Source organism: Mobula birostris, chromosome 7, assembly GCF_030028105.1.
Source record: "Mobula birostris isolate sMobBir1 chromosome 7, sMobBir1.hap1, whole genome shotgun sequence".
Classification (NCBI taxonomy): Eukaryota; Metazoa; Chordata; class Chondrichthyes; order Myliobatiformes; family Myliobatidae; genus Mobula; species Mobula birostris.
This window is the reverse complement of record NC_092376.1, coordinates 166,254,484-166,268,618: the sequence shown is the minus strand read 5'-3', so window position 1 is coordinate 166,268,618 and position 14,135 is coordinate 166,254,484. Positions and strand designations below refer to the sequence as shown.

Below are 14,135 nucleotides of genomic sequence, written 5' to 3'. Positions count from 1 at the left end.
ACACTTTAGGGTAATCTGAGGTGACGGACGTTTTATATTTTCTTTTTTTGGAACACTCTCCCATGGCGCTCTCTCTCTCTCTCTCTCTCTCTCTCTCTCGTGGTCGCTCTCGCGCTCTCTCTCTCTCTCTCGCTCATGGTTGCTCTCGCACTCACTCTCTCTCTCTCGATTGCTCGCTCTCAAAAAAATTGATTTCCGGGATATTGTGTGTAATTTTCGGGCATCAGGGAGCCTCTATTAATATGTGGGAGACTCCCGGAACTTCCGGGAGAGGTGGGATGTCTGCTTATCATGTGTACATTGAAATATGCAGTGAAATTCTTTTGCATTAATAACCTATACATCCTAGGGTGCGCTGGAGGCAGTCTACAAATGTTGACACACATTCCAGTGCCAAAATAGCATGTCCACAGTGCATGACAGAACAAACACAAAACAACCAAAAAGCAAAAGTAAAATTGAGCCCCATTCCTCCCTCCCACTCACAAGATAGGCCTCCAATTCCAGCCTCCAGCAGATGGTCCCACGTCTGTGTTGCTTGTCTTTGAACACTCTTAATTCTCCCCATGATCTTGTTCTAAATCCTAACCTGACACCCAAGTCCCCTCTGTGTCCCAAAAACTGTCCTTGCAAACTGAAGGAACAATTTAAACAATTGAAGTAATAACTAAACTTGAGCTGTGCCTCAACAGTGGTCACAACTCAGCACCATCCTGCTCAACAATAAATAAACATTTCAATAGATTGTACTTGATGCATTAAATGAATTCATTAAGTTATCATGTCTGATATCAGAGACTGCAATTAATCTCACTCAGATACTGTGCAAGAGTCTGAGGCACATACTGTATATATAGTTAGGGTGGCTAAGAATTTTGCACTGTACTGTATATTGATTAAAATTGAAAGGAGTTTGAGAAACAGAAACAAGAGTACTTAGCTTTGTATTAGCTCAGTGGTATTAAATGATATATAAATTTGTGCCTAACACTTTAGTACAGTACTGTATGTCACTATTTAAGAGTGATTTACAAATCACACTCTTCTGAAAATGAAACACATCCAATTTTATGATATTGGCAAAACATCCAGGAACTGTTCTGGAAGGCTGCCATTTTGTCCATCAAGCCTTTACTTACAAAGTCATTTGCTGGGACTCATTGTCTTTCTGGCAGAACATTATTGACACAGATCCAATGCTACAGTTTGAACTGGTTCAATTATTTTTTGGTTAAATTATTGGAATTACTTCAAAGATGCTACAACTCATGCTCTCAATATTATTTACTATATATTTAATGGTTTGTTTTGTATTTGCCGAGTGTGTCTTCTTTTGCACATTGGATGTTTGTGTCTCTATTTGTGTACAGTTTTTCATTGATTCTATTGTATTTCTTCATTCTACTGTAAATTTGCCCACAAGAAAATAAATCTCATGTCTTAGGCATATAGATATATCAAACTAGGGCATCTAAGGTTTTTGCACATTACTGTATTTGTTAACATGGAGTAGGGAACGAGTTTGTAAGTCTGGTGGGAGGAAAGGCTGGTGAGAGTGGTGAGGGGGGAGCACTGTGGGAGGGGTGTGGGACAGATGGTAGAGAAGGAGAACCAGTAGTGTGGGTGCAGACACACCCAGCCCTGAGACACCAGGCAAGGTCATTTGATTCCAAACAAATGGTTTATTAATTATTACAGCATCACTCTCTATTGCTTCCTGCTCCCTGCTCTCTTCTCTCATCCTTCCAATTTTCCAACCATGTTTCTCTTCTCTCTAACCCCTTCCCACTCTCATTTCATTTTCATTTTTAAAATCTTTTTATTGATATATAATCTTCTACAGCTATAAAATACAGAAGTTCAACAAATTAGTATATATATAATTAATAAAGCTGAAGAAAGAAAAACTTATATATGCTAATGAAAAAAAAATTTATAAGAAAAAGAAGGAAAAAAGAGAACCCCTACTGACGTAAAAAAAACCCACTAACTACAAAAGAGAAAAAAACCATTAGGAACCAACTCCTGGAGCAATACGTCTTACAATAATCTATATATATAAAAGAAGAAAAAACAACAACCGCCAAATCACATTTATATAACATAAAATTGGAAGGAAACGATATAAATTAATTCAAATTAAATGATAATATTTGGCAAAAGAGCCCCACCTTCTCTCAAAATCGAATCGGGGATCAAAAGTTCTACTTCTAATTTTTTCCAAACGAAGACATAACATTACTTGGGAAAACCATTGAATTAGTGTAGGAGCAGAGGCATCTTTCCACTTCAATAAAATAGCCCTTCTTGCCAACAATATAACGAATGCAATTACATGTTGGTTTGAAAATGAAATACCCTGAATATGATGCAGAACTTTTCCAAATAGAACAGTCAATGTATTAGGTTGTGAATTAATTTTCAAAGCTATAGAAATTGTAGAAAATAAAGATTTCCAAAAAGATTTTAAAGATTTCAATGACTGTCAGTCCACAAAAGAGACCCATATCAGAAACAGGTTTATCATCACTCACATACGTCATTAAATTTGTTTTTTTTTTGCTGCAGCAGCACCAGCTGTATAGTTCAAAGGTCTTGGGCACCCTAGCTATATGTATGTGCTTAAGATTATTGCACATATCTTTGATAATAAATTTACTTTGAACTTTAAACACAGTTGAACCAATATTTTATGAATGATTTAACTTTTCTTTTTTAAAAAGTCTATACTAATATCACTTGCTTAGACTTTTAAACTATGGACTCAGTCTCTAAAGTTTACATAGAACGGTGCAAAAGAAAACAAATCCAGTCAATGGCAGTTCTGTAGGTGAAAATGCCTTGCTAATGAAAGAGATCAGACTGATTTAAACTGACAGGAAGGTGACATTAAATGAAATAACCACATGTTACAACAGTAGTCTACAGACGAGCATCTCTGAATGTACAACACATCAAACCTTGAAGTGGATGAGCTACAGCAACAGAAAACCGCAGACTTCCATTCACTGTTTGTTCTATTAGGTACAGGAGGTTCTTAATAAAGTAGCCACTAACTGTATTACATGTATTTGTTGAGTGTACTTGCTTAGAAATAATAATTTGAAATGGACCTTACTTATTCTGGGTTTAATCTTTATTCTACTCAATTCCATCTTCCAGGATTCCTTCTCATTCTTCTCTGGAATCACCCTTGAGAATCACTGGACATAGATGTAGACATACTTTATTGAGCCCGAGGGAAATAGAGTTTCGTTACAGCTGCACCAACCAAGAATAGAGCATAAATATAGAAATACAAAAACCACAAACAATCAAACAACAATATGCAAATTATGCCAGATGGAAATAAGTCCAGGACCAGCCTATTGGCTCAGGGTGTCTGACCCCCCGCGGGAGGACCTGCAAAGTTCGATGGCCACAGGCAGGAACAACCTCCCGTGACGCCCAGTGTTGAATCTCGGTGGAATATGGCCGGTGTCCAACAGCAAAAAGTTCAATATCCGGTCTACAAACATGTTCCTCGATTGTAATATGACCAGGATTGCACCATCCGTTGTTAACCAGAACAGCAAGCCCCCAACTCCTTTACACTTACCACTCTCAGTGCACTTCCGGTCAGCCGGAACGGTCTGGAAGCCGTCCATGGAAAAGTTTTGGTCGGGTATGTCCACGTGCAGTCCGAGTGGCGAACTCCTCCACAGGAGTACATTTAGCCAGAGACTCATTCCACCGAGATGCAACACAAAGCGTCATAGGAAGTCATTCCTGCCTGTGGCCATCAAACTTTACAACTCCTCCCTTGGAGGGTCAGACACCCTGAGCCAATAGGCTGGTCCTGGACTTATTTCCTGGCATAATTTACATATTACTATTTAACTATTTATGGTTTTATTACTATTATTTATGATACAACTGTAATGACAACCAATTTCCCCTGGGATCAATAAAGTATGACTATGACTTAATTGCTTTTCTGTCTATGTCAGTAATATGGGCACATGGTAATTTTTAATTGCTTATTTCTAATGAATTATTTTCTGACCTGTTTAATACGCTAAGTGACAAAACTAAAACACAATGGATTTGGCCCTCAAGTGATTCAGTATTTATTATCTTTAAGGTAACAAGTAATCACTAGCTGGTCAAGGAACACATGTGAGGAGAAAGGAGATGTCAATGTTTGCGGTGGTAACTGATTTGTTTTCAGATCCATCTGGGATCTCTCCCTCCCCGACATGGTGATTTGTAGCCAACAGTTCTCTGGGATATTTGTCCACTGTGTGAACTGGCCTCCTGATCTTTCTTGAAAATTATTGCTCCATCATCAGCAGTCATAGTTTCACTAATACAGTCCCAAACACTGGAACTCCTTCCTTAAACTCTGCTGCTTTTTCCTTCTCCCCATTTAAGATGCTGTTTGAAACCGCCATCTTTGGCCAAGCATTTGTTCATCAGCCGCAATGACATCCTCTATTTATATCTGACCCTCATCTTAGACTATAAGACCCTAAGATATCCGAGTACAATTAGGCAATTTGACCCTTCGAGTCTGCTCTGCCAGTTCATCATGGCTGATCCAGTTTTCCTCTCAGCCCATTCTCCTGCCTTCTCACCGTATCCCTTCATGCCCTGGACAATCAAGAACCTATCAACCTCTGCCTTAAATATGCATAAAGCCTTGGCCTCCACAGCTGTCTGTAGCAAAGAATTCCACAGATTCACAACTGTCTGTTAAAGAAATTCTTCCTCATCTCTGTTCTAACAGGATGCCCCTCTATTCTGAGGCTGTGCCCTCTGGTCTTAGACACTTCCACCATTGGAAACATTCTCTTTATATGGCTGGGTCAAGCTTTACAAGGGAACATAGAATAGTGCCACAAATATAATCCCTTTGTCCCATGATGTTGTGCCAGATTATTAACCCTTTGCTCCCACATACTGCTCAATTTTTCTTTCATCCATCTGCCTATCTAAGAGTCTCTTAAATATTCTGAGTGTACATATATCTTTACCACCATCCTTGGCTGCGTGTTTCACACACCTTCCACACACTATGCAAAAACACAACTCTGACATCCCCGCATATGCTTTCTCCCCAAGCATCTTAAAATTATTTTGTTTTCTTGCAGATGCTGCTCAGTTCACTGAGTTCCTCCAGTATCTTGCTCAGTGCTCCTGATTCCAGCATTTGCCGTTTCTTGTGTGTCCACATTGTCTGAAGCCCATTTTACCCCTGCCACATGCAGCCCAATACTTTCCAATACAACCTGAGTTTACACCAGACAGTGTAACCTCAATTAATTAACTCCCACATAAAGTGACCTTGAAGGGTTCAATCTAGTTCCCAATAGGAAAAAGGATCCTGGATTTATCTGTACAGTTTGTTACTTCACCAAAAAAATGAAGTGAGCTGGGAATACAAAATGTGACAGTGGAGTAATATGCATTTGCAGCTCTAAATTAGTTTTTTGGGAGATGGCAGAAAGAGTAAATGTTAACTCTGTTTCTCTCTCTGCAGGTGCTGACTGACCTGCTGAGAACACTCAGTATTTTCTGCTTTTATCTGCGGTTGTTTGAAGGAGTTGCATTTACCTCACTATAGTAGAACTAATAAGGGCATATTTTCTGCCAAAAAAGAACTTCTAAAGATCTTCTTCACGCTCATGAACTTTTGATGAAAGTGCCATTTATGCATATAAGTAGGCTTGCGTCAAGTTTTTGATTAATATCACATCTACAACGCCTGCTTGGTGTTTCATTATCATAATGTCATAATGAAAATGCAAGTGCTTTCAGTTGCTGAATACCAGCCATACATCTGATATAAATGGAGAAGTAAATGCCAGCTTATTTTCCTTGCTGTAGCTTTGCTACCTTTCTGCAGAGAATAGATAATGGGAAACAGCAACTTAGCATTACATCTAATTAACTCAAATCCAGAGATACAAGCTATCATCCTCCCTCTACTGTTACACTAGCATGCCTTCATGCTGACCAGTATCTGAAGAAAGCATAGACAAAAAGAAGGACACAGCATTAAGCCTGAGTGGTGGATTTCAATCTTCACCACCAAGGACCATCAATATCTGAGCTGGCCGAGAGTTGCTGCACCAGAAAAGAGAACGGTTGTCATGACATTATGTTCTCTACAATAAAGTATCTATCGATCTACATCTCAGTGTTTTCTTACAAAGTTGCCTGCCAGCCACCTGCTGAACATTTCTAAAAGGCTAAACTTTGTTAATCAATGAACAATATGATGGGAGAACAAAAGAAAAGTCTGCAGAGGCAGAAAATCTGGGATAAAAACATAGAACTGAAAATGTTTAGAATTACTCAGCAGGTCAAAGAGCATCTGTGGAAACAGAAACAGGCTTGACATTTTAGGTCTCCATTCAAAAATATTGTGACTGACAAGCTAATCCAAGACTCCATTTGCTTTTTTGCATGGGTGTAAATGATTCAACCCCATGTTTTATGAGAGCTCACTCATTCACTGGCCAACTCACATTCGAACAGGTTATCTGATTATAACCACATTATTCTTCATGCAGTGAAAAGGTTTACGGTGTCCTAAAGCCATGATAACTGCTGTATTAATACTTGGTCATCCTTTCTTATTGAAAACTACTAACTGGAGATAGCTTGCCAGATATATTGCCCAGCTATTGTAATATAGTCTCCAATTTCAATTGTGCTGAAGGAAAAGGAGTATAATACAAATTCCTTTTACACTAGGAAGTAAAGTCAAATTTCTCCCGTTCAATTGCTTTGTTAATAAATCTCATCTTGGGGCATTAATCTGCCCAGTTTCTGAACAACTACATTAAAAAAAATGACATTGAATTCTTGAAAACGTTTTTACTTCATCTGAAATTTGACATTCCATTTATAAAATATATATTGTTGGTTAATTAGAACTGGGATAATGTCTTTTTGTCCTTGTTTATTGTCAGAGTTGTAAATTTATTATCAAAGTGCCTGTATGTCATTCACTTATTGCAGGCATTTACAGGAAAATAAAGAAATACGATAGAATTCATGAAACTTACTTCATCAATGGACAATACACAAACAAAGACTGACAAACAGCCAATGTGCAAAAGAAGACAAATTGTGCACATAAATAAATAATACTGAGAACGTGAACACAGAGACTTTGAAAGTAAGTCATTAGGTTGTGAAATTAGTTCAGAAATGAGGTGAATGATATTCTTCACCCTGGCTCAGGAGCCTGATGGTTATAGGGTAATAACTGTTCCTGAACCTGGAGGTTTGGGACCTAAGGCTCCTGTACCTCCTGACTAATGGTGGTAGCAAGAAGGCAGCATGGCCTGGGTGGTGGGAGTCCTTGATAATGGATGCTGCTTCCTTGTGGCAGCACTCCTTGCAAATGTGCTCAATAGTGGGTATGGCTCTACCAGGGATGGCTGTGATGGACTGGGATATATGTGTGCCATGGATAGTCCAAAGCCTGGCTGTAAAAGGAGGAGAGTTGGGCATGGGGCTAGCGACTCCAAACCCACAGCTATAGATACACCAGCAGAAGCTCCAAAGACATCATCCCTGGAAGAGCAAAGGATCTTTGCCTAGAAGATGAATGAAGTTGTGAGGTGAAAGCGGAAGCCACAGGGCTGATCGACCAACGGCCCAGGGCAAAGGACTCTGGAGAGCTGTTGTTGGCAGTCTATGCCTCAGTCAAGGTGATGGGCTTAAGATGAAGAAGAAGAATCCATTATATTGAAGCCTACTTCTTGATTTAAGATGTGATTTAATGTGGTAATACATCACATCATGGTACTTGTGGTGAAAAGTGAAATAACCTGTAGGTTTAAAGGCTTGGGTGTGGCTTTACAATCAGGAAATATGGCAAAATAGGCTACAGGAATATTGCATTTCTGACCTTGAATCAAGGTCGGGTTACCAGTGGCTTGGAAACTAATGCAATTTATCATTTTGCTCAATGACAACTAACATATGGTGGATGGTGCAGGATTGGCTCAGTTCAGGGTTTTCCCATATGTTGCTAGGACTAATGAAAATTAGTTCCAGTTCAGAAATATAATCCTCAGCCTCCACAGAATCAGACTATGATTCATTCAATGCCACTGCTATGGAACCAAATTAAATTGAAATTGAAGTATCCCAATTAACTATCTCAAGCTGAAAATGGCAATATAGTCCCTGGTATTCTGGTATAAGAAATAAGGTTCAATTGAAATCACTGTCTGGTGTGACTTCAGGCTTTCTGCAATCACGGCTGTCTGAATCTGAATCTGCTGGAGGCTGATGAAGACGGCATTGACCGTTCGTTAGAGGATTGTATATGTGCATGGGTTGGAGTGAGGACCGGGGTTTGTTTTGCTTTTGTTGTTTTGTTTTTTGTTGTGATCTGTGTTGTCTCACTGAGCATTGTGGGCATACTCTGTTGGCACCGGAGTGTGTGGCGATGTTTACAGGCTGCCCCCAGCACATCCTCATTGCTAGCGCAAATGACACATTCCACTGCTTGTTTCCATATACATGCAAACTTTAGTCTTGAATCAAGAAACGATCAGCTGGAGGAATCTGATAGGTCAAGAAGCAGTACCCTCATGGGGGGGGGGCGGGGGTGGAGAAATTGTCGATATTTTGGACTGAATATTTACATCAGGATCCTGATGCAGGATTTCAGTTTGAAATATTGAAAATTCCTTGCCCCTGCATGTGTTGCACAACTCACTTCAGGTTCTCTAGCACCTGTTGCTTGAGATTCCAGCATCTGAAGTTTCTTGTGTGTCCAGAGTTGTCTGAATTTCATATCAGCTCTGCCAAATGTACAAATATTTTCTAATACAGTCTGAGATTACATCAGACACTGTAATCAGCGTAAACTCCCAGATAAAATGGCTTTAAAGGTCTCAGTCTAGTTCCCTGTGGAAAAAAGGATCCCACATATATCTGTACAGACTGTTACTTAATATAAAAGAGGTGAGCTGGCAACGGGGAATGGAAAATGTGACAGTGGAGTAATATGCATTTGCTGCTCTAAAGTAGAGTGTTGGGAGATGGCAGAAAGAGGAAGCATTAATTCTGTTTCTCCCTCAGCATTTTCTGCTTTTATCTGTTGTCGGTAGGAGTTACATACACCACACTATAGCAGAACTTCTAAGGGCAAAGTTCAAGGATCAATGTTATTCGCCACATACATAGACATGTATCTGGAATTTGCTGTTGAGTCTTTATTCTTTATAAAGAATAAAGAATGATATAAAAATAAGTTAGAGATTAAAGTACAGGCATGAAATAGTATCTGCATAAATACTGGCAAGTATTCACAATATAAACAACATTATTAAAAATGGTTTAAAGTGTTTACAGCGCATTGCAATAACGGCAGTAATAGATAAAAGATGGTGAGTGTGGCTAACTAGAATGTTGATCAAATCTGGGAAGAAACTTTTAGGATAACATGAAATTTTAGTTTTAATAGCTCAATAGCACTATAATTGTTGCTATTAATCAAGAACTTCCAAAGATCTTCTTCATGTTCATGAAAGTTTGGTGAATGTGCCATTTACGTATACAAATAGTCTGATGAAGTGGAGCGAGACCCTTGAAAGTTGCTACATAAAATCTACCCTATCCAAACTATCCAAATAGATCAGAAGAATTTCTATACAACTGTGAAACTGTCAGGCTGCCTCGTGCTCGATAGTAATGTATTTCCACCTACCATGACGGTAAGAGTGTGCAAGTGGATTGATTCATAATCTAATTCATCAGCAGTCTGTAGCACACCACTGGCAGGGTCCAGGTAAAACAGGTTTACACTCTCAGGATCAACGCTGCTCTGGATGGTATAAATTAGCTTGTTACTCCCATCTGTGTCCTGGGCGCTGATCCGCAGAATTTCAGTCATGCGAGGAGTGTCTTCAGGAATCCATATGTCATATTTACTCTCCAAAAACTGTGGCCGGTGTTCATTGATGTCAATCACCTTGACGTATGCCTAATGTATAAAGAGAAAAGAAATTGCAAAGTGCTGATCTGAAAGTCATTATTGAACCTTACATGCACAGGGGACCATGTTTCGGGCCAAGATTCTTCATCAGCACTGAAACATCAAATGGTTATGGATGCTGCTTGATTTGCTGAATCCCTCCATCATTTTGTGTATGCTACTCAATATTTCCAGTATCTGCAGAATCCCTTGTGTTTACCTATAGATACATGTGTTTTCTGAGGAATTTTACCATAATATAAGCCCATATAGAATGCATCTACTGCTCTGTCTAATATAGAATGCATCTACTGCTCTGCATCTAACCTCTGCAAAATTGCAACTATGCTTTGTAGATGTACTTTATCAAATTTTCCCACAGAAATAGCATTCAGTCTATGTGTTGTGTATACTTAAGTAGGTTTGAAATATTAGAGTAATTGCAATTGTATAAAATGGAACTATTAAGTCAGCATCTGTTTTACTAACCTCATGCCATCTAATCTCTTCCAAAGGATAATATTTACATATAAACATCTCCAACTCTACAAACACTCCTCTCAGCAACGAACTGTTCACTCATCTCAGGTGCTTGATCACAACAGGGACAGGCCAAGTTAAGTGCCCTCCATTGTAACAGCAAAGCTGCACAAATGTGCCTGCACTGCAACTCTCTACACTACGTAGCAACCACTTACTGTTGGCCGTATCACAGAATGTTTCAGCACATGTCCTTCACAAAGCCCTGAATGAATGATGAAATAAAAAGTTCACCTGCCAACACCATTTTGTGTTTTTACTCATCTAGACACTCCAGCCCATGATGTGATGTCAACTATTTAAACTACTGTTGGATCGGACTGATTAATTATTATTTTCCTTGTACTTGTTTGTATTTTTGTATAATTACCTACTGTATATACAAGGTTTTATAATAGTTGTAACTACTTAGTTTTAATGACATTACTTGAATGGCGGCTATCTTATTGGTTAAATCAAGCAATGGAATTTGAATGGATTGTCTATTATCAGTGATGTGGTATGAGAGGACCAATCTCAGGGTCCTCAAAAAAACTAGTCTCAGGGTTGTATGCATATGGTAGCATATATGTACATAGATAATAAATTTACTTTGAACATCACATTGGTTCATTGCTCCCTCTCCCTATCTCTTTCACACTTAGTCACTCTCTCCTCCTTCCTCATACTTCATCTTCCTTCCTTTGTTCTTTGTTTTTGTAACATTTAACATGCAATCATAAGAAATGAGTTTTATGTCTCATTCTTGACTTCCGAAGAACTTCGGACCAAAAGCATCAGGATCCATTACTAATAATTCATTAAACACCGTCCTGCCCATCCGTACTCCATTCTCTGCATATTAATGTGCCTCTCTACGAGCATCTTAAATATCTTGATCATACAGTATTTGCCTCCACCACCATCCTTGGCAGTGCATTTCAGGCACCCACCACTCTCTGTGTGAGCTTAACCCCCTTCACTTTAAAATACCTGCCCTTTAGTATTAAAAGTTTTGATTCCAGGAGAAAGATACTGACTCTCTACTCTATGCCTTTGATAATCTTAGAAACTTCTATCAGGTGTTCCCTGAGCCTCTGTGCTCCAGAGAAAGCAACTGAAGTTTTTACAACCTGCCCTCTAATCTAAGCAACATCCTTGTGAACCTCTTCGGCACCTTCTCCAAGGGCTCCACATCCTTCCTACAATGGAGCGATCAGAATTGAATGCAAAACTCCAGACGCAGCTCAACCAGAGCTGCAACATAACGTCCTGACTGTTGAGCTCAGTGTCTCAGATAATGAAGGTAAACATACCATATGCTTTCTTCACTGCCCTTTCACCTTTGCAGTGGCTTTCACGGAGCTGTGAACTTGGACCCCAAGATCAACACTTGACATTAACAGCATACAGCCCCTTTGAAATTGATCTCCCACCTTACATTTGGCTGGATTTAATTCCATTGAATTGTACCTGAGCTGTGACGGAATCTGTTCCATTGGTCAATTGTACTGTCAAATTGTAATTCGATGTCCGGCTGGCATTTAGTGGTTTGGCAATGGTGATTGTACCGCTGTTCTTCTCAATTTCAAACTCCTCCTCATCATCCCCACCTGTCCGAGATTAAGAAGAGATGAGTGAAACAGCTTCAAAGGAACTTGACTCAGATACAACAAGAACTCAAAAAACCTCTCACTATGATGCACAGAATTTATTTAAACTTGAAGCACAAGTTGTACAAAGCAACTGTGCTAATTGGGCATATACTCTCCAAATAACCAAGCACAAATAATGCTGGAGTACACTCAGCCTAATATTTCACCTGACACTCTATCTAACCAGGTAAGGCATAAAAGTCTCATTACAAAGAAACATGAAAGAAAACTATTGAGACACAGCTGAAAGAACCTGCAATATATTTCACTTTTCCTATCCCTACTTAGGCATCCACAGGGATACTATCATAAGATGGAACAAGAGAGGTAGCATGTACTTTTTCAAGCTGTGCATGTCACGTGGAAGCTAGTCTTAATTGTCCATCTCACTGCTCTTGAGAAAATGATGAGTGCTCTCCTTCGACTGCTCCAGATCTTCTGGTGAGGAACTTCCACAAAGCAGATGGTAAGCGAATTCTAGAAGTTAGATTCAGTACTGTCAATATAAACGATAGGATCGTAAGACATAGAAGCAGAATTTGGTCACTTGGTCCATTGAGTCTGCTCTGCCGTTCCATCATGGCTGATTTATTTTCCATCTCAAACCCAACCTCCTGCCTTCTCCACGTAACCTTTGACGCCCTTACTAGTCAAAGAAACAATCGATCTCTGCTTTAAATATACCAAACGATTCGGCCCCCACAGTAATCTGTGGTAATGAATTCCACAGAATCACCACCCTCTGACTAAATAAAATTGTTCCTCATCTCTGTTCCAAGGGGATGTCCTTTGGAACACCTGGAGTGACACTATAGTTAAAAGACAGCATGGTGTGGGTCTTGAGGGTAGGGTGGGGCAAATTGCTAGTGGTGGAGTTCCCATGCATTTGCTGCTCTTGCTCTTCCTGATGATGGAGGTCACGTGATTGACGGTGGAGGTCGCTTGATTGGGGGCATGCTGTCAGAACGGCGTGGACAATTACTAAAGTACATTTTGTTTGTTACATTGTGTTAGCATTGGAAGGAACCAATGTTTAGAGTGGTGGTGTCAATGAAGTGGGATGCTCTTTCCCGGTAGGTGCCAAACTCCTCAGATGTTTAAGTTTAATTGTCATTCAACCATTCATGAATACCCATGTTTGTCTCCTCCCCTGGGCGGCTGCAACAGGCACCCCCGCGGAATGGAGGCCTGGTCTGCACTACAACTGAGGCCACGCCATCACTCTCATCAATAAACCAGGACCAGCGAAGGGCAATCACAAACCAGAGAAAATCTGCAGATGCCGGAATTCCAAGCCACACACACACACACACACGCACGCACAATACAGGAGGAACTCATCAGGCCAGGCAGCATCTATGGAAAAGAGTAAACAGTTGACAGTCATGAAGGTTTGTGATGAAGGGTCTCGGCCCAAAACGTTGACTGTTTAATCTTTTCCATAGATACTGCCTGGCCTGCTGAGTTCCTCCAGCATTTTGTGTGTGTTCCAGTGAAGGGCAATCGCACTTGCAAGGATGCTGTTGGTGCTGTCATGTTTTAATTTCGAACTTGTACCTTGAAGATGATGGAAAGTCTTTGGGATGCCAGGAGATAAGTTACTCATCCCATAGATCTCCATCTGACCCGCTCTTGTAGTTTGAGGCTGGTCCAGCTGTATTTCAATGATACCTCCAGGGTGCTGATGGTGGTGGTGAGGTGAGGGGGTGGGTGCAAGGTGATGGTGGTGCCACTGAATGTCAAGTTTGGGCTTTCACTTGTTGTATATGGTTATTACCTGGTTCTTATTCAGCATAAATGTCACTTGACACTCAAAGTCTGAATGTAGTATTTATCCAATCCCATTGTCTCAGCTTGATAACACACGTAGTGAAACCACTTGTGATACTGGGAGGCACAAGGGGAATCAGGACAAAACATCTACCTGTCAATGCTGGTCGAGCATGGTTCTGAATATTTCAGCCTTGTCTTCAGCA

At 40.0% G+C, this 14,135-nt stretch overlaps 1 protein-coding gene across 1 annotated transcript in view; it reads right to left on the bottom strand.

The window, feature by feature from the left end:
* Nucleotides 1-14,135, bottom strand: part of fat2 (FAT atypical cadherin 2) — a 115,270-nt gene that overhangs the window by 59,374 nt on the left and 41,761 nt on the right. Inside the window, exons 6-7 of the mRNA XM_072264622.1 lie at nt 11,978-12,117; nt 9,719-9,994 (exon numbers count right to left, since the gene is read on the bottom strand). Of these exons, the coding sequence (XP_072120723.1) occupies nt 9,719-9,994; nt 11,978-12,117 (416 nt within the window). The remainder of the gene's footprint in view (nt 1-9,718; nt 9,995-11,977; nt 12,118-14,135) is intronic.